General features: G+C 39.7%; 1 protein-coding gene across 1 annotated transcript; it reads right to left on the reverse strand.

Annotated features, from left to right (window-relative positions):
• Nucleotides 1-12,386: 12,386 nt before the first annotated feature.
• On the reverse strand, nucleotides 12,387-14,545 carry LOC147615327 (DNA-directed RNA polymerase I subunit RPA12-like). The gene is made up of 5 exons (XM_086779406.1): nucleotides 14,220-14,545; nucleotides 14,078-14,118; nucleotides 13,301-13,399; nucleotides 13,122-13,178; nucleotides 12,387-13,007 (listed from the first exon to the last, which is right to left on the reverse strand). Exons 1-5 carry the CDS (start codon nucleotides 14,326-14,328, stop codon nucleotides 12,930-12,932), a joined length of 384 nt encoding a protein of 127 aa, XP_086635532.1. The 5' UTR covers nucleotides 14,329-14,545; the 3' UTR covers nucleotides 12,387-12,929.
• Nucleotides 14,546-20,853: the final 6,308 nt, after the last annotated feature.

A 20,853-nucleotide genomic window follows, 5' to 3' on the forward strand; every position in this document is an offset into this window, starting at 1 on the left:
CAATAACATTTTTTATCCATGGCTTGTAGATATATTTCTTCAAAAGAGATTTAGCAGGCCTCCATCAAGATAAAGCAAGTATTGAGTCCCCCATTGAAGTAGTGTGCCTTTTTTAGAAACATTTCCCCTCTAATATTTTGTGCACTTGGTGATGAGGGTAGGTATGGCTAGAATGGTTAATTCAAGATGGATGTTCTATCTAGAGAGGTTTATGAAACTCTTAAAGGATTTTTAAGGCAAAGAGCAAGGTTATAGGGGAATATACATGAGGTTGGTTACTTCAAGATTCATTGGTCTACATCTCAAAATTTCTTTCTCAAATGGATCCTTCAATGCCTCGACCATGGAGTAGTGGGAACATTGGAATGAGAACACAAAACCTTACTACAAGCAAATGAAAAAGGTGTAAGATCACAAGAAGTAAAGGTTTTCAAATTTTGTCTTCATAATTTGAGCAAAATGCAAAAACTGGATAAATACAAGCACAAAAAAGTAGAAAGAGGTGAAAAACCCATAGAGACTTTCAGAGAAGACACATAAACCAAGCATTTCCAATCAACCTTTGTCTTCTACCAAAGGATATGACAGTGGAATGGTTAACGAATGCTCTCACATATACAAAGTTCATTATAACAAAAAGGGAGTGGGAGTACTCAAGGTTGTGATTTTCAATACCCTTGCATAACGCGTACATATATATATATATATATACATGCATCTTTTCCTCAACTTGTATATATATATATATATATATATAGAGAGAGAGAGAGAGAGAGAGAGAGAGATGCATGCATGCATGCATCTTTTTCTCAACTTGTATAAATAAGAATGCATAAATAGAAGTTATTTTACTCTTTTTATTTTCACACTATACACAATACTTCTCAATGTGGTCACAAGGGCACCATTCATGTGGAGTGTATAGATAAATGCAAATACACTTTTTAGAAATTGTATAAACAAGAATGTATCTATTTCTCAACTTGTATACATAAGAATGCATATTCTTTTACTTGTGTTTTATTTTCACATTGTGCACCATACTCCTCAGTGTGGTCACAAGGCTGATAATTTCATGTGGAGGGTATAGATAAATGCATATACACTTTTTATTAATAAGGAGTCATGGCATCTTTTATATAAGATTCAAGAGTTAGCACTAGAGATCCCAATATTGTGACGTATCAATTGGAATATACATGGAAAGATACAAGATATCATTGAGACGAATGTCATAGAGAGGTATTTTTATTTAATGTCAAGTGGTTTGAGATACAATGTAGAACACAGGGGATATTTTTTGGCCGAGCAGTTTCTAAATTTGGCAAGCAATTTTCTAAAATCCCAATGTCTCATTCTCTTTCTAGGTCCCCTTTTCCCTGTACTTCTCTCTACCTCACTCAATAATCTTTCTCTGCCTCTCCCTACCTCACTCTACCCCTCCACCTCCCTCTCTCTCTATCTCTCTCTCCCTACCTTTCTATCTCCCCCTCTCCCTACCTCTCTCTACCCCTCCCTCCTCTTTCCACACACCTCTTTCTACCTCCTTCTATCCCCCTCTCTCTATCACCACTTCCTACCTCTCTCTACCCCTCCCTCCTCTTTCCACAACCCTCTTTCTACCTCCTTCTATCCCCCTCTCTCTATCACCACTTCCTACCTCTCTCCACCTCTCTCTACCTCTACCTCCCCCTCTCTCCACCTCCCTCTCTCTACAACACACACGCACGCACGGCACATTACAATTCAAGTAAGTAATCAAATCGTCCCATTTTTTCAAATTATTATGGTCCTCGTTTTGATTAGCTAATTATATTTGTACCAAATGTATACTAATATAATACACATGAAAGCTCTCTCTCTCTCTCTCTCTCTCTCTCTCTCTCTCTCTCTCTCTCTCTCTCTCTCTCTCTCTCTCTCTCTCTCTCTCTCTCTCTCTCTCTCTCTCTCTCTCTCTATAGAACACTAAACAATAACCAAAGATTTAAAAAATCAAAATAACATAGTAAATTTCTAAATAAAATATATCACCATTTTTCTACAGTAAGAAAAGATTAAAAAACATCTTTTAAGTTAAAATAGTTGATTGAAAAGCCATGATACATCAATACACTCAATTGCCTCAAGGTCTCGTGGCCTCTAAGGTGGATCCATGCATGTAAATTGGTGATATTACACATGGGTGAATGGAGGATGCTTGTGTAAAACATCTTTTAAGTTAAAATAGTTGATTGAAAAGCCATGATACATCAATACACTCAATTGCCTCAAGGTCTCGTGGCCTCTTTAGAAGGTGGATCCATGCATGTAAAATGGTGATATTACACATGGGCGAATGGAGGATGCTTGTGTATGGCTCCCCACAAGGTATATTGGAATTGGAGCCAAAATGGATGGGACGAATGTGGATGACTCATAGGGCATATTATAACTGGAAAGGAGGATGCACGTGGATGACTCTCATAGGGTGTATTGGAGCCTGAATAGAGGATGCCTGTGGATGACTTAACATTTATTGGAGCCCAAGCATGTATGAATGGTGGAGCAATAAGGCCCAATGCTTGTGGTGGAGTTGGATGTATGCTTTTTAAAGACTCGACACCCTGATGCATGTGCTGCTCCAAGGTCCTTGAGGGGAGGACTTGTTGCACTTAAGGAAAAAATAAGTATGCCTAAAGCTCCTAAGTTACTATATAAGATCCGCGGGGGGAGGACTTTGCTACACTTAAGGAAAGAATAAGGTCCTTGAGGGGGATGACTTAACACAAAAAGTAGAAGTCGCATCATTAATGATATCTAAAGCTCCTAATAAGTCACTATAGCATAACCAAGGATTGATGTGAGACTAGAATGGCATCAATTAGCATGTTAACCATAGGAAAATGTAGAGCACAAGCAAATATATACCATGTATAAGAGTGCAACAAGCTATTCAAGCTAAAATAGCATCAAATCAACATGTGAGAGATTAGAATGGCATCAAATTAGCATAGTTCACCATAGAAATAGTGTAGAGCACAAGAAACTCTATACCACATGAGAGTGCAACAAGCTATGTAAGGGTGTGGTACGCTTGAGCTTGCAAACTTAAATTTAGACTCTATCAGCCTATGTGTCTTGTGTTTAGGAGATCTTGGAGGATTTTTGATTGAGAAACTCCGTTTTCATTGTGAGATTTTCTTACTATTGGTCTGAGAGCATCCTAAATTGATAGGAGGCACAAAGGTGAATCATGGAGCAAGATTTTTGTAAGATCCTTCATTGCTTTTATTAGTGTTTTGTGTGAAAAACAGACATTCATTTTAATCGCTTGTGCTAGGGTTTTGATTCATGCTCCAAGGATGTTGGTTTAATGCTTTTAGAGAAAAGGTAGGGTTTGATTCATGCTCCAAGGATGTAGGTTTAATGCTTTTAGAGAAAAGGTAGGGTTTGATTCATGCTCCAAGGATGTAGGTTTAATGCTTTTAGAGAAAAGGTAGGGTTGGTTTTTATATAGACATTGTAGGTCAAGTTCTCTAGTATAGTTATGTCAGTGTGTCGTACAAGGCATCTTGTAAAGTTGTACAACAGCTATGCATAGGAGATGTATATATGGAAAAAAGCATAGAAAAGTAGTTTTGTATTTTCTTAAATGTGAAAATTTTGACACCTAAAAATAACATATTATGTGTGTGTGTGTGTGTGTGTGTGTGTGTGTGTGATATGTATATATGTATGTGTGTGTGTGTGTGTATATATGTATGTGTGTGTGTGTGTGTATACACACACACACACACACACACAAATATATGTGTGTGTGTGTGTGTGTGTGTGTGTGTGTGTGATATGTATATATACATATTATATATATATATATGCATACACACACACATTATGTATATATACATACATACATACATACTACACACACACACACACACACACACACAGCTTTCTTAACTCTTTTTAATCTCTGCTCCCTTATGCAAGTGTATTAGTATATTAGCCATTATTTTTTAGTAGTGTTGTGTTGGTTGAGAAGAGGATAAGGTTTTGCGTTTTGTGAGGAAACGAAGGAAAGTTTGGTTGTTTTTATGTTTTTAATGTGTTTTTTGGATTTTTGAGTACTTGGTTGACGTAGAGGAAGTGAAATCAAACATTTTTGTACATTTTTACTTTTTTAGATTCTTGTTTTCTCACATTCAATTGAGATCCATTGGTAACAAAATTGTAAAATTCATGATACTCAAACCAAAATCTTTGGACATGAAAAATAGTCATTAACATCATCGAATCATCAAAAAATTAATCTATTATTTTTCATGTTAGAGACAGCTTCTCACGTGTTGTGAAAGTCTATTTCACATCTATGAAAAACTAGTTAGTTTTCACATCGTGAAATACTCAAGTTTAGGACCATGTTTGGATTGTGGGAATAGAGTGAAGATTCTTCATTGAGAAAATACAAATTGCAAGGTTGAGTTTTGTTGGTGGCCAATTAGCTCATTTGGCCGCTGCCCAATCGTCGTCCGGAGGATTGACAGTTGTGCAACAAGTTGAGCCTTCTTGTTTTGTAACAATTTCTTGAGGAATGGGTAGTACCTGTGTGGTGGTAAAGGGGAAAAGGGGGATTAGTTGGATAGGTGGATTAGTTGGATAGGGAAGACTTGGTGTCCCATACCACCATCATGTTTTCTTAACAAGACCCTTGGGGCAAGCCTATCTACATCATATATAGACATATGCATTAGTGAATCAATCCCTTGGTCTAGGTAAAAACCAATTTTGTCTTGTTGTAGACACAATAACATACATACTAGATCCACTCATCCCACTTGTTTAGTAATCTATAGAGAAAATACTTAACTTATGAGTGTGTATAACCTTAGGCCACTATAATTAGTCTACTTTTCTAATCTTATGGTCCCCCTCTAATCCAATATTAGATCAACTAACCCTATGGTTTTAACATTAAGTAGGTAACGTACTATCTTCTTGTATATAACTAGATAAACATCGTGTCATGAAGCTAGTGTAAGTAGTATAGCTTGTAAGCAACATGTTGAACTAACAATTAGTATTAACTTATTAAAGTGGCTAAATGTTTCATGCTCCTTATCTAGCACTCAAGCCAAATCAAAAAGCCCAAAACAATAGAGTTGGAGGTTTCTATGGGGATCGAGAGGGTTCGATGGAGTAGTACATTTTTTAAAACTCGTGAAGACATTGTGCAGTTTTAACTAGTATCGCATAACTTTTGTGGCAAGGTAGCAAGTAACAATATTGATAACATTATCAAAATATTTTATGTTATCAATAATATTTTTGAAGAAACTTTGAATGTGTGAATATATATAATTATACCTTTAAAAAAAATGTGTGCGTGCGTGCGTGCGTGCGTGCGTGTATGCGTGTGTGCATGCATGTGTCTTCATGCATTAGATAGAGGAATAAGCTAAGCAAAGCTTATGGTGGGTGAATCAAAAGGCAAAAACTTCATGATGACAATATGAGCATGATTATGTAAACTAAAGCAAGATTAGTGAAGCATAATATAGCCCAATGAGGAATAATAACACATGCCTTTGCTTCATTAGAATGGCCTCTTATATAGACATGTACAAGATACAAGGAGCCAGGAAAGTTGACCCTTAATCATCTCCTTAATTCCCTCTTCTATCCCTACTATTCTCTCTCCTTGATTCTAGCTCCATAGATTTAAGGAGGGTTGATTGGCATTTACCACCAAGTTACATTTGTAGAGATTTCCTGGTAAATCTCTCTACTTTTATTAAATCTTTTACATAAATGTTTAACCTTAGAAAAATGGCATTAAAAGTTATTTTCCTCAAATCCCTTGTCCCCAAATACATTAATTTGTCCAATAATCCCTCCCTCAAATTGATGACCTCAATCTTAGATCTAATCTAGTTGCATTGGCAACATACTCATTTGGACCCTCTAGCTCCAACATGATCTCACTCCAAATCTAGTCTACTAGTTTACAAAATGAGAGGATTCAATTGACATTTATGACAATCATGAGTTAGGATGCACATGAGCAAAATCTAAAAATCACATTCATTTATTATCAACAAGGTTGGCCTCAGTAGCTCACAAAAGTGACAATGTTATCTTTGGCCTTGAAGGTATATCTTGATTATCATGGGAGTGATATTTTAGGATATAATTTTTGGTATTTTATAACCCAATTTTTGTAAAAGAAAGCCTATAGAGCAAGCTCAAGGCAGAAATAGCCTTGTAACCTATTTTTAGTAATAATAGAACTATAAATACTCAAGTGGGGGATGCTTTTGGCACACGCTTGAGGGGGTAGTTGTACACAATCTTGTGTTTTTCTCTTTTGCGCTTGTTCTTTTGTTCAACACGCTTCTTGAGGTCTGTAGATTTTCTTCACATTAGTATCAAATCTAGGATATGCTCCGTTAAAAAGTGTGTGTGTGTGTGTGTGTGTGTGTGTGGGGGGGGCAACCACCATCCCGAAGAACTAAGCATGTCAGAGAAGGAAGCTCGAGACATGCCACACAGCGCTAAACCGCGTCAAAGAACACTGGCCAAGGCCTTTAAGGCCCATTAGCAAGATTGACCAGAGAGTACACTTTCTTGCTTGTTCTTCTGTTTGTCAGGCTTCTCGAGGTCTGTAGATTTACGTCCACATTGGTGTATCGGAGCCAAGATATGCTCCGTTAAAAGATGTGTGTAGGCCAACCACCACCCTAGGTATGCTCCATTAAAAGGTGTGTGTAGGCCAACCATCAGCCCAAAGAAATGAGCAGGTGTGTGTGTGTGAGAAGAATGAGAGCATACGCCAACCGAGAAGCTTGACTAGTACATAGGCCTGCCACACAGCGCGACCGTGTCAGAGAACATAGGCCAAGGCAAAGGCCCATTGCGTGAGGAGAACAAGAGCGTATGCCAATCGAGAAGCATGGCTAGTGCACATGCACAGTGTCTTTAGATGAGACAAATATAAAGACATCTTTTATTCTTTATACCCTTTTTCCTGACCCTTCCAAACACCATATGGGATAGAATAAAAGTTGCATGGTAGCGAGTGGTGAGCCACAAGAGGAGGAGAAGAAGAGGAGGAGGAGGAGGAGGAGGAGGAGAGCAAAGAAGAAGGAGAAGAAGAAAAAGAAGAAGAGGGAGAAGAAGAAAGAAGAAGAAGAGGGAGAAGAAGAAAGAAGATGAGGAGAGAGAAAAAGGAGAAGAAGAAGAGGAGGAGAGAGAAGAAGAGGAGGAGAGAGAAGAAGAAAAAGAAAAAGAGGAGGAGGAGGAAAAGAGGGAAAAGAAGAAGAGAAAGAAGAGGGAGAAGAAGAAAGAATAAGTAGAGCGATTATTGTCATATGATATCTTTAGCAAATCGTTTGGATTTAATGACTTTAGATGTGCCATTAGTTATGTAGGGATTTACAATTGGGATAAATTTTAGATTGTGCACCCAACGTTATTCTAGGCTGTGTGATTATTTCACTTAAGCAATTTATGTTGTAATCATGAAGACAATAGTCTTGAGGTTGTGCATGAGGGTAGTCATGTTGTTATGTGTGGCATAAGCATGATGTGCATGTTATACTAATGATTTCTACCATGGAGCCATGTTAAGCTTTCGATAATATCAGCTCGACTTACGCGCGATAAGTCCTCATCTTTATCGAATGACTACATTTCCAATTATTTACGAATTGTTTTAAATTCTCTATTTTTCTTAACTTTCTCATACTTTCTTCCTTTTGTCAATTTTTATTAAATATTTTTTATTTAAGTTTATTTTTGTAGCAGCTTTTAAAAAGTTTCAAATACACATGTGATCTATTTTTCATCACCTGGTTTATATTAAGCTAACAAATTTTGTATAGATTTATACATGTTTTTTTAGTTTTAATTTATTTTGCTAGAACCTTAGAAAAACAAAATTTATATTCCAAATTCGCAATTCATGAATGAATTTGAACCAACTTATTTTAACATCTTGATCTTAGTGTTGTAGTTTATTTTGTAGAAACAAAGTGAATTTTTTATTTATACCATTGGATTCAGGTGTTACTCAATGAACTCTATGTCTGTCCAAGGAATTCCATGTCCATGAGAACGTCTAAGCCATGCCTGATTAGCCTCTGAGCCATGTTCGGACCTCTGAGTTTACTTCACAAACCATGCCAATTTTCCCTTGAACCAAGGTTAACTGTGTTAACAGCTGTGTACACTGGTATAATTTCGTCAGGATGATTAACTGCATGTTAATCGACTGTGTGCACTGACATATTTTAGTTTGAACCAAGGTTAACTGTGTTAATCAACTGAGTGCAATGATATAATTTCATTCGGATTAACTGTGGTAATTAGCTGTGTGCACTGGCAAGAGGGAATGTTAGTCATAACCTCTTTGATCAAATGGGGAGGCCTATGTGATCATTGCTTACACATGGGAACAATTAATGTGTTTAATCACTAGAACCAAACCTTTCTCTAAATCTCAAAATAGACAACCGAAGTGATTCTTGATCTTCTACTATGCTAAGCATTTGTGCACTGATATTTACAACCAAGGACCCAATTAGAGCTGAAGCAACATCTATGGGGAATCTTAACATATCCATGATGTTTCATAGTGTGTGTTGAGATAGAAAGCTAGAGAAAAAACATGATTAGTGATAGAATACACGTACAACTCAATAATAATTCTATCTATTTATGTTATATACAAACTTCAAAGAGTGCAGTTACTTTAATAGGCTTACAAGCCTCATCTTTGATACATCACATACATTGGGCAATGACACATGACATCATTGCTTATCCCACTTGCATAAAATCGTCGTAAGATGTTCACACACATCAACACACTAAGCTGTACAAGGATTGTTTCACACACATGAGGCTCCAAATACCCAACATTCATGATTATGACAACATAAGAATGTTAACGTAAACTAAAGCAAGATTAGTGAAGCATAATGACAACCCAACGACGAGGAATACCAACACACACCCTCTCTTCATTAGAATGGCCTCTTATATAAGCAAGTACAAGATACAAGGACCCAATAAAGTTGACCCTCAATCATCTCCTTAATTCTCTCCTAGCCCCACTATTCTCTCTACTTAGAAGAAGTGGTTAGAAAAGATGTGTGCATGTGTGAAAACTGTTATCCATACTCGTAAAGTTTTATTTGTTTACTCATAAATATAAGATATAATAACATGTGTGTGTGTGCAAGTGAATACTTACAATTATAATAAGCAAATACATAAGAATATCAAAGTATGAGATAGTGTCTTGCTTGAGTGGGAAAAAAAAAGGGGCCACAAGGTGAAGAGATATGTGCACATGCATTAGGTGCTCACTGAAAATTCCAATGCATGTAAAATTGGCAATTAGTGTGTGCGCGCACGTGTGTTTTGTGTGTGTGTGTGTGTGTGTGTGTGTGTGTGTGTGAGAGAGAGAGAGAGAGAGAGAGAGAAGCCAGGGATACTTCATTTTCTACCTCTTCACAAACAATGCAATGGCATATTCAGGTCTTCATACTCAACACTTTGCACAAAATCTAGAAGCCAACTACCAAAAATATCTTAAGAGATCCAGCACTTAGCAAGCCACAAGAACAAACAGGATATGGTAGCATCACCCACCATTCCACCAACATTAGCTAAGGCAGACATTCATCTATATCACACTCCCTATCAGCCTGATATACAATGGGGTCATAGTCATCATGGGGTGAGAATAAAAGGTCTTGCCGCCCAAAAAAGATATCAACCGAGAGAGAGAGAGAGAGAGAGAGAGAGAGAGAGAGAGTGTTCCATTTGGTCACCGTTGATGAACAAATCCACACTCACCAGAATTTGCAAGTTTGGTGACACCACCCGAGAGATGTGGTGGTTCTGGCATTTGCTTTCTGAAGGGTAACTAAGGAGAAGTATCAATGCTCTTATACACTCCCTCTCTCCCCTTCATCTCTTGCCAAATCCATAGCAGTAACCTATTTACCCAAGCAAGCAAAATAGATGTGGCTGGTAGATCAAACATCATGCAGGAGAGTAAGGCCTCTGACAATGGTAATATCCTTCGCTGAAAAGAAGCTTCGAGAAATCCCTCATTTACGAAAAGTAAAGCAGATCATTTTAACTTTACACAAACCATTCAATGTCAGCAAAATTGGCAAACTATTAGGGTGTCGAGTGCTACAAAACTAGCAGCAGTCCAGCTGACAAAGCACAATAGGAGGCAGATGTCCAGAAATGCGTTCAAACAAATAACATTGAAAGTAAACAGCCATAAATGCTCATCAAATTGCAAATAGCACAGCTGTAAAAAGCATTGGACTGGGAAAGCAGAGGTGGCGGGCTCAATTCCCCTACACACATTTTGGGTAACATGTCTGGCTAGAGGGCCACCTGACGAATCCATGACAAAGATGATTTAAGGAGGGAGCGATATGACACGTCTTGCTGGAGTCTGATGAACTGGTATCTCTGCTGCCCCTGATTCAGCTGTGCAAAAGTTTGGTGCACACTTGTGAACGCACACTTACGTGTACCACAAATGACAGAGGACACAGAATGAGAAAAGGAAAGCACCGGATCATGTTATTTTGCACAGACATACTGAGTTATGAGAGTGGAGAGGGCAACAGACTAAAGAAGAACGCAACTTCTATCAGTCCACCCAACAAAAGGCATGACACGTGATATCTTTTCATCATATTTGGCATGCAAAACCCCAGAACTCAAGCCATGCCCATGCACAGAGGCAGTTCAATTCAGAAAGGTGAAGGAAATCTACCATCACACAATCTCTTGCTTGCTAGCACACGACAACAAAAACACCTCAGACAGACTGAAGAACTCTTGAGTGTTTACAGACTTGCAATCTTCCCCATCCATGGCCCCACCCATTAGTATTTCCAGGAAAGTGTGTAAACATCCTCAACAGATCACCTAATCCAGTGCTTCCAGATTGCACAGATCTACCCCGTCTCGATAGAACCAAGAGACGATAGTGCATGTACTCAGATGAAAGCCATTGACATGAATGGGCTACTAGGGCATGCTAGTAAAATAAACAGCACCCTTTGGAGGCCTCTGTAGGAGAGATGGATGGTGAAAGGATAATTAGGACTTAAAGTTGGCAACCAGTGAGGGGAGTTCTAGGCAAGTGGCATGCTACTTCATGAAGGTCGGGTCACCCATGAAACAAAAAAGGCTGTTTTGAAGAGCCAATCGAGGGTCTACAGAAACCCAAGGCCAGTCTTGCTTAAAATGCCTCTCCTTCCCCCCATACCCATCTCTGCAGTTCAGCTTTGAAATCCACTGACATTAGTTTCCTCTTCTACAGGCTGTGAATCACAATTCTGCCCAGCACCTTACTTCAGTGAAATGAATATGGTTTCCCACTCGCCAGAGGCCCCCGAGGATTTACTTTACTAAATAGGAGTGAGAACCCTTGCACACAGTTAACAGTTTTAGTTTGTGACCAGCCTTACAAGGTGCCCAAAACTAAGACTAGAACTCAGCAACCAACTGCCAATCTCCAAAGTTTCCAAGTTGCAGCAGAATTTGGGGTTCCAGTATAGTGCTCACAGTCGCTCCCTGGAACAAGTAAGCATTCCTTTTTTTATTTTTTTTATTTTTTATTTTTTATTTATTTTTTTTTTGGGGGGGGGGGGGGGGGGGGGGCTTTCCCAAGAAAGACTTTCTCTTGTATGAACAGCAGACGTCTGCCATTGACCCAAGATGTCACATAAGTCACGCAGCGGAAGAGTTAATTATAGATTACCACTAAGCACATGAGCGATTTACAGCAAGACCCAACAGAGAAGGAGAGAGAGACCTAATCTTCAGTATATTGCCGAAACATGCTATATTTACAATGATGATCTTGGAGCTTAGATCTTGCTTATGGACACCTATCTACAGATGCATACAAAAGGTTACTGGCTGTCCTCCAAGTGTGCAGCATGTCTCTACAAAGTAGGGCTTAAAAGTTCACAATGGACATGTACCCCTTTGATAAACCCTATTCCTACAATGCATGAATTCTTGTATTTGGGGCTGATGTCTCCAGCATCCATTCTTGCGTACCTTGCAATGGTGGGGGAGGGACAATCATCCCTGAAACACACTTGAATCTTGAACACCTTCAGACCTTCAATCTAGTGCAAGTACTACAACCCTTCTGAAGTCAATGGAAAAACAGAAACCTCTGAGGTGGTCAGAACCTCTCAATCTTCTCAGATTTGTGCAATAATCTCCAACCAAGGATGATAGTCGATCTGCCTAAAAACCGGAAAGAAACAGAAACAGAAAGGAAACAGTTTTGCCATATGCATTCCTCTTCCTAACATAAAAGAGGCAATTAAGTAACAAAATCCATGCTACTCTAATCAAAAGGTAACTTATTAAAACCTCTTCAAGCAATCACCCACAACGGCCCTTGAACAGTAGTGCACAAAAGCTGCCTCAAAAAGCCCTCAAGATGTGGCATAACTCAGCAACTCTTGCAGCTTGAGCTCCAGTGCTCAATCCTGCCCCTTAACTAGGATACATGGTGAAGATTAGCTTGCACAGAGCACTGAAGATTTCTAAGCTATAACTCCTTCAACAAAGCAAAGTTCTTTGGATCACATGAACACACTACATACGTGCATTCATTTGTCCGTGTACATATAATTGCACACATGCACACACACACACACACACACACACACAAATACAAATATTCACTATGAAGCAATCTTGAGGCGTGCACTCTTGAGCTCATTGTTGACACATGTTACATTGCAAAAGCCCAATGAACATAAAACATATAATAGCAATCCTCATAAGAAGCTGCATGTGCCCACACATGATTTGACCATATAATGCAATACTACTTGGATGGCATTTATATATATATTTTTTGGAAATATTAAAAAAAAAACCAGAAATCACATGTTCTGCGCAAACTTGTAGTGGCAATTTGGGCATTCATAAAAAACCGTCTGCCCTTCGTCTGCCGACCGTAGCTGCAAGAAACAGAGGGGGAAATAATTGAGCGTCAGAAAAGTACATGTGAACAAAATGACAAGGCCACCTATATAAACAACTATTGTGACTGAAGGATCACCCTGGCCCCTCACCTGTCTAGTGTAGTACTCAAGTTGTGGGTTGTGGCACTTCGGACACTCGTCATTGACCTTTGAGCACAACAGAGGGGCCATGTATGTAAGCAAACATCAACATCCAAATTGATTATGTAAAAGTAAATGTGTATTCAATTGAAGCACGGGATTTGGAAGAAAAAACACACAAATATTACCACAGCACGCTGTGGAGCTTCTTCTGAGTCTTCTTCTGTGATCTTGTTCTGACTGGATGGCTTTACAAGAGGCTCAATACCAAGCCGTCTTACTAGATCCTAAGTGTTTAAAGCAGCAAGAAAATTGGTGATGTGCCATCGAGACATAACAACTGGTACACAACTTGACCAGCATCATCTTCAAGATTCAAAGCTGACATTAAGTCTACAATCACTTGCATATCCATATGTGTGCATATACATATGTTTGAATGTGTACATACATGTATACATGGTATCACACACGTAAGTGTTTGTATATGTATATATGCATACACTTATGTGCAGATGTATGAAATACATAAGAATATATATCTATATACATGTCTGGTAATGGTAACGGTAGTGGTGATGTATGTATGGATGTACAGCAGAACATGGATTCAATCTCTCTTATAGATATGTGTCTTATCTGTACAGGGGTATACACCCCTGTGAGAATTTGATTCCCGCCCTTAAATGAGCAGAGCCCTTCGTGGTTGTATCTAGCCCTTTGTGGCTGTTTTTTTATTAACTAATAGAAGGATCTTTTTCCCAGAAAAAAAAACAGGTACATACACATGAACATGCTTCCATACACACATTCATACATGCATATGCACTCATTCATGCATGTATACAAACATGCTTGCAGGCAAACGAACATACATACAAATGCATACGGAACTATAAATATGTGTGCTCTATGTGGGTATATGTACACACTGTGTAGTGTTGAAGGAAGACAGGATGGCATACCTCGGAGGTAGTCCTATACCAAAACTCTTTGTTCTGAATGCCTGGCAAAAAGCGCACACACACACATACACGACCTTTTGTGTCAACATGGATGTGCGTAACACAAAACGGGAAAAGTTTAAAGAGAAGGGAGAACGTAGACCTTTGGTGTCCTTTTGGGATCGGCAGAGAGGGCAGGTTGCAGCTGTCTCGGATTCGAAGGAGAGAAGCGTACCGCATAGACTGCAGAAGAGGGCACCGTAGCTGTCCATGAAAATGGCTGAGTGGCCTGTTTTCAGACCTGCCTCCCCGACAACGCGACCATGGTTACATACTTTAAATGTGAATCGAGAGAGCCCGAGGAGAGAGAGAGAGTGTGTGTGTGTGTGTGTGAGACAGAGAGAGAGAGAGAGAGAGAGTGGCCAATGATTTTTTTAAAAACTCATTTTGCAACCTTACAAAACCTTATCAGTCTTTAATTTGTAACCTTTAAGCAACATAAATGTTGGACATTTTTTGCTCACATTGTTTTTTATCAATCATAAGCAAAGTTACATTCGATTTATGCTAGTGGGAAATCTAAGAGATGTTAATGATGGGGGAGAAGAGAAGGAAGGATCTGGAGGAACGTAGACATAATCATCAAAACGAGATTGTGTTTCTCATTTCCTCATTTGATTCATTGAAGCGACATTCATCATTTGAAGAATTTGGTTTCGATGATGTCCATTTTTATGGCAAGATTGTTGTCAAATGTTGTAGATTAGGACTTGTTCCTGCATGCTTCTTCCCATGTGCTTTTTATGCTTTTATGTATATTTAAGTGCTCTATGAAGCAAAGAGACATGAAGTACATTGAATGAGTCAAAATAGACTCTTATGGAGATGTTGCTTGTTGATGTAGCCACTTGTTGATGTAGCCACTTGTTGGTGAGGCATGAAAGAATTACATCAACTTGTGAGGCCAATATAGATATCTTCACTAAGGATTAGAGATCAATGTGTTGTGAAGATTTTTTGTTTTTGTTTGGAGAGGCTTGCAATTTTGAAGAAAAATTATAGGTGACGAGTTGTACCATTGACCAGCAGGCTTACGCCGACCATGGCTCCCCCATCCAAAGATGTACTTGGAAAGTTGATGATGAGGAGTGCAAATGTCCTCCAGTTCATGAGCATGGATATGTACTCATGGAGTAGATGCTACATTAACTTAGCCCAAAAGAATAGTAAGCTATAAGCTTAACAAAGATGTAATGGCTATTGAAGATCGTTGGGAGTTGCTTGGAATATTCTACCATTTTTAGGTAGCCTATATATGTGTCTCCCTTGTGTTTGTTTATTTGTTTTTTTTTCCTCTTTTTTTGGTCTTTTTTTCCTTTTCTTTTTGGCTAGCTACCATTACTTGTGGCTACTCTCCTTTTTTAGAGAATAGGCTCTTATGTTTGTCGCGTAGCATCTGCACTTATGCTTCACATCCAGAGGGGTGAAAAGAGCATTGTGAGTTTGTCTTTGATGCGTTCCTAAGTCTTCATTGCAGACGTGGGAATTGATTCTTGAATTTTTGGTTTAAGTGTTGTTGAGATAGTAGGTACAGCTTTTGTGATTAGTTACCATTGGGGTTGATTGAACATGTACAAGCTCTTATGTAGGTTGTGAATGCACGAGAGGGGTTGAGTGGTTTGCTTGGTGTTGCTTGGGCCTCCATTCTTATCGAATCTTAGGTGAAGCTGTTGGGGTTGTAGTCAGTGGTGAGGCTGTCTTCACTTTGTTTGATTTTGGTAACCATATGAACGGGATTACCATCATAGTATCCTTGTTGTTGAAGCACGTGCACAGGCACCCATCTTTGATGAACATTATAAATCGGTGGCTGATGATTTTAGTGCTGAGGTTTCTTTCTTTGTGTATGCTAAGGGAAATTTTTTATGCGCTTGGGAATCCAAGCTTTGGTATTACCATGGTAGTACCCTTGTGCTTGTAGTAATCTTTTTGGTACTAACCCACACTTGTTGAGTTGTCGGAGTTCTTTGAGGAATTCACATCATCCGCTTTTGTGGAGGTTGTTATGGAGTACTTTTAGTTTTCCTTGGCCTCTGTGCTATGTTGAGTAAGAGGCTTTGATGATCAAGGTACCCAAATCGGATTAGTGCCTTCATAGTAGCCTTGGGCTACAAGTAGCTGCTTTTCCATCCACATTTTGGTACCATTAAGATATCTTGAATTCGGTTGTCTTGGTGGAGTTTTCTTTTTGGTGGAAGTGGAAGGTTGTGGGTCCAGACTCCTTCACATTGGTTGGTACGGAGGTTACAGGTTTAAGACTCATAGGCATTGTTGATGATGAGGCTAGAGTCTCTTGTGGAGTAGCTGTCAATGATGATGTTGAGGCTTTTGAGCATGCAGTCATCTCCTGTGGTGAGGGTGGTAAACAAGGAGTTGTCAAGGTTGAGGCTTTTTCTTTGAGTTCCTTTTTAGAGATAGTAGATAGTTACACTTGGGAAACTTTTTCAGGAATATTTGTTGATTGCGAGGTTGTGGTATTAGACTTTGTTGGTGAGGATGGAGATGAAGGGATAGATGCTTTATCGAAATCGGTCATTGATGTAGCTGACAGTTCATTGTGTAGAGGGGCTTCTATGGAAGAGACTTGTAACTTTTTTGCATTCAGCATCATAGAAATCCATTAGGACTGGATCCTCTTCCATACAGTATCGTACTGTCAACTTTGTGTTGCTGACCATCACGATTACCCTATCGCTAGCAAAGCACAATGATGCTTGGGCAGCAATACTCCATTTATGCCCCAAGATCAAATCTGCTTCCAACACATACTCAACCACAAAAAACTTGCAAGTAAGGAGGTTAGTTTCAATATACATTGTATGTTTAAAGTACCCCAAACATGGCATGTTCAAATCTTTTGTAAATGGAATTCTTTCAAGATGAGCCGTAAGTGTCGGTTGACCTGACAAATCCCATAATTCGAGGGTCATTAAATCCTTCTCTTGTGTTGGATAAAGTTGTGCTTGAATTGTGGTGAGTCTAGTGGAAAGTTCTAATCTAACCATAATTCTTAGGATATTCTCAATAAGATATATTGAAAGTTCTAGTTTCTCTAAGGTCTCTTCCTCCCGTAATAGCAATTGCATGCAGGAGTGTTCAAGGTGACTGTTTGCATGGATTCATCAATTGAATACAACGAGTCACTTACCCAAGTTCCACCCAAGATGACATCATACTCAAGAGGATTTGGGGTAACATGGAATCGAAATTCCACATTTCCACCAATTATTTGACTAGCATAGCTAAAGTAACATGGAACTTCAATGTTTTGTCCATTGGCACCTCTTGCAAGACCATTGTCTTTAGGGATGATTTTAGTTTGTCCCAATGACACTCAAGTGTCTATTTGTCATGATGTTACGACTAGCTTGAGGGTTAACCAATGCGTGTTTGCACTTAACATCATTGCCTATAGAGGGAAATCCAACCATACCATGATAGAATCTTCAAGAGGAACCATGGAGGTTTCAATATTTGTTTCAGCTTCAGATCCCGTTTCGGTTTCATGTTTCCATTCACTTTCAGCCTCTTCTTGGCTTTCAACTTTTTCAAGAGTACTCAATGTGTATAATGGCACACTTGGTCCTCTAATAATTCTAACTAAGGTCTATTTGGAAACTTGTGAATCCTCACGATCCTGTTCTATGTAGCTCTTGAATGTTTTGGTATAACTCATGTTTAGCCTTTAAAGGAGCAAATGCTGACGTTATGCTGGCTTCACCATTAGAGAAGTGCACTCCTCCAAATGAGGATCTAAGAGATTGCTTTAATTTTGTAAGGTTTTCATCGAGTTCCTCACGTGCTTTTTCAACCGCATCATTCGTGCAATCTGCCTCTAATGACTCTTCTTTAGAGAGTACGTCTTCCTCTTGAAAGGGAAAGCGATACTCCTCTAGTTTTTGTATTTTGGTTACTTTTTTAGAATTGGCATTATGAGGTTCAATCACAACCGATGATCCTATATGAAACTTGGCAATGCTAAGCATCCTCTCCTGAGCATGCTTTTTACATTCCGCATATGTCATGTGATCATGATTTTTAGTTTGGGGTGGTTGGGTGGGTTCTAGTTTCTTGATTGGTCTATGAGGTGCCTTAGTGACAAATCAGATATTGTTTCATCCTTACTAAGTGACGTACTAGAACTTGTATCATCTTCTAGGGGATGGTCATCGAGGGAGCTTTGGAGGGATGCTCTCTCTCTCTACTTGAACAATCTCTCTCTAACTATTGCCACCACCATCTCCACCCACCACCGCGCCCAGCTCAGCCCACACCACCATCTCTCTCCTTTTCGCACCCTCTTCCCTCTCCCTCTCCCTCTTCCCTCCCTTTCTCTCTCCCACCCTCCCTCTCTCACTCTCTCTAAGAGAGAGAGTGTGGTGTGAGCTATATCCATCTCTATATCCTCCTCTCTTCTTCTCCCACTCTCTGTCTCTCTCTCTCGCTTTCACTCTCCCACTCTCTGTCTCTCTCTCTCTCGCTTTCACTCTCCCACCCTCCCTCTCTCTCCTTTCTCTCCCTCCCTTTCACTCTCTCACCCCCCTCTCTCTCTCCTCTCTCTCCCTCCCTTTCACTCTCCCACCCTCCCTCTCTGTCATCTCCACCCTCTTCCCTCTCTCTATCTCCTTGCCCTACCACCGCCCAGCCCACCCTCTAACTCCTTCTCCCAACCTCTTCCCTCCTCTCTCTCTTCCGTCCCTTTCCCTCTCCCACCCTCCCTCTCTCACTCTTTGTCTCTCTTTACTAACACTCTCTCTCTTCTATTTTACCACCATCCATTTCTCTCCCTCCCTTTCACTCTCCCACCCTCCCTTATATCCTTCTCCTATCCTCCTTCCCTCTCTCGCTCTCTATATCCTCATCTCCCTCTCTATCCTTCTCTTACCTCTTATGCCCCTTCTCTCTCTCGCTCTCTATATCCTCCTCCCTCTCTCTATCCATCTCTCCGCTCACTCTCTCTATCCTTCTCTCTCTCTCTCTCTCTCTCTCTCTCTCTCTCTCTCTCTCTCTCTCTCTCTCTCTGCTCACTCTTCAATCCTTCTCTTTGCTCACTCTAGCCTCCCTCTCTCTCTCTCTACCCTTCTCTTTGCTCTCGCTCCCTCTCTCCCTTTCTCTCACTCTTTCAGTCCTTTTTTTTGCTCACTCTTGCCTCTCTCTCTCTCTCTCTCTCTCTCTCTCTCTCTCTCTCTCTCTCTCTCTCTCTCTCTCTCTCACCCTTCTCTTTACTCTCGCTCCCTCTCTCTCACTCTTTCCGTCCTTTTTTTGCTCACTCTCTCTATCTTCTCTCTCTCTCTCTCTCTCTCTCTCTCTCTCTCTCTCTCTCTCTCTCTCTCTCTCTCTCTCTCTACCCTTCTCTCTCACTCTTTCAGTCCCTTTCTTTGCTCACTCTCTTTATCTTCCCTCTCTCTCTTCCCTTCTCTTTGCTCTCGCTCCCTCTCTCTCACTCACACTTTCTGTCCTTCTCTTTGCTCACTCTCTCTATATTTATTTCTCATTTCTTAACAAATCTTACTTAACTCATGTTTTGCATACAGATCATCAAGTGTACCAACGCTTTACTACCTTATTCATTCACACAAAACAAAAAATGTCAATTCTTTATTGGTTTGTACACGACATGTTGTATATAAGTATCGTTGCAGAGGGGAATGATATCTTATTTGCAAAACCCCAACATGCATTGCTTTCGCCTTCTTTCTCTCTTTTTTAATATGAAAAATAAGATCATGACACAATCATAAGCAATTGTCTGCTATAAATAAGATCATGACACAATCATAAGCAACTTTCTGCTACAAATAAGATCATGACCTAGTCACTTGAATATTTACAAATAAATATGTTTACTGGACTACAATGGAATCTTCATTAAGACACCCTCCACTGCATCCTCTTCGGGATCAATACAAATAATATTCATGCCTAATTTACATGCTACAATAGCACAATCTCCACATTCAACATAAATCTCTACTAACACTTGCCTTGCTTTACATGATGCCTCAACAAGCTATCCCAAAAGTCATATCCACGTTGAGATCCACCTGTAAAGAAAACATCTCTCTTAATTCCATAAAAAATGTAAGGCTCTTATTTTGGAGCACACAAAGAGCTAACTTCATAACTCACCATGTGGTCCCATTTGGGCGTCTGCCCCAGTGCATCATGTTGCAAGGATCAATGATATAATCATGTGAGAAAGCTTGTGTATGGTTTTGTCCAAGTATGCTCATGAAGGTAGTAGCGACGAGGGTATATATCTGCACGTGTATGAGATGATTGTTTGTAGCAAAAAGTGATGTTCAATGGAAACCTCTATGGTTAGTGTTGCTCACCTCTTGTCCAAAGGCCCTTCCAATCTGCGTTGTACATCACACATTCACTAAGGTGTCCAAGGAGAAGCCAGAACGCTCGGCATGGGCATGAGCTATAATGGTTGCCACTTGATACACAGTACCGATGACAATAATAGAGCCATTATCGTCTAAGATGGTCTCACAAATCTGAAGCAACGCATGCTCCTCTCCATCTATGTGGCATTAATTAGAATGACATACACAAAAAATGTAAGCATGACACACACACACACACACACACACACACACACACACAACATATGCACAACAACACATAAGGTCTTAATGAAGGGAAAATAATCTCATCACTCACATGTGCAGAGATTCCATGGTGGGACAATGTCATTGGGAAAACCATAAACAGAACCTCACGTGGGCAAC

Source organism: Cibotium barometz, chromosome 40 (assembly GCF_041138505.1).
Source record: "Cibotium barometz isolate CiBa-2024 chromosome 40, ASM4113850v1, whole genome shotgun sequence".
Classification (NCBI taxonomy): domain Eukaryota; kingdom Viridiplantae; phylum Streptophyta; class Polypodiopsida; order Cyatheales; family Cibotiaceae; genus Cibotium; species Cibotium barometz.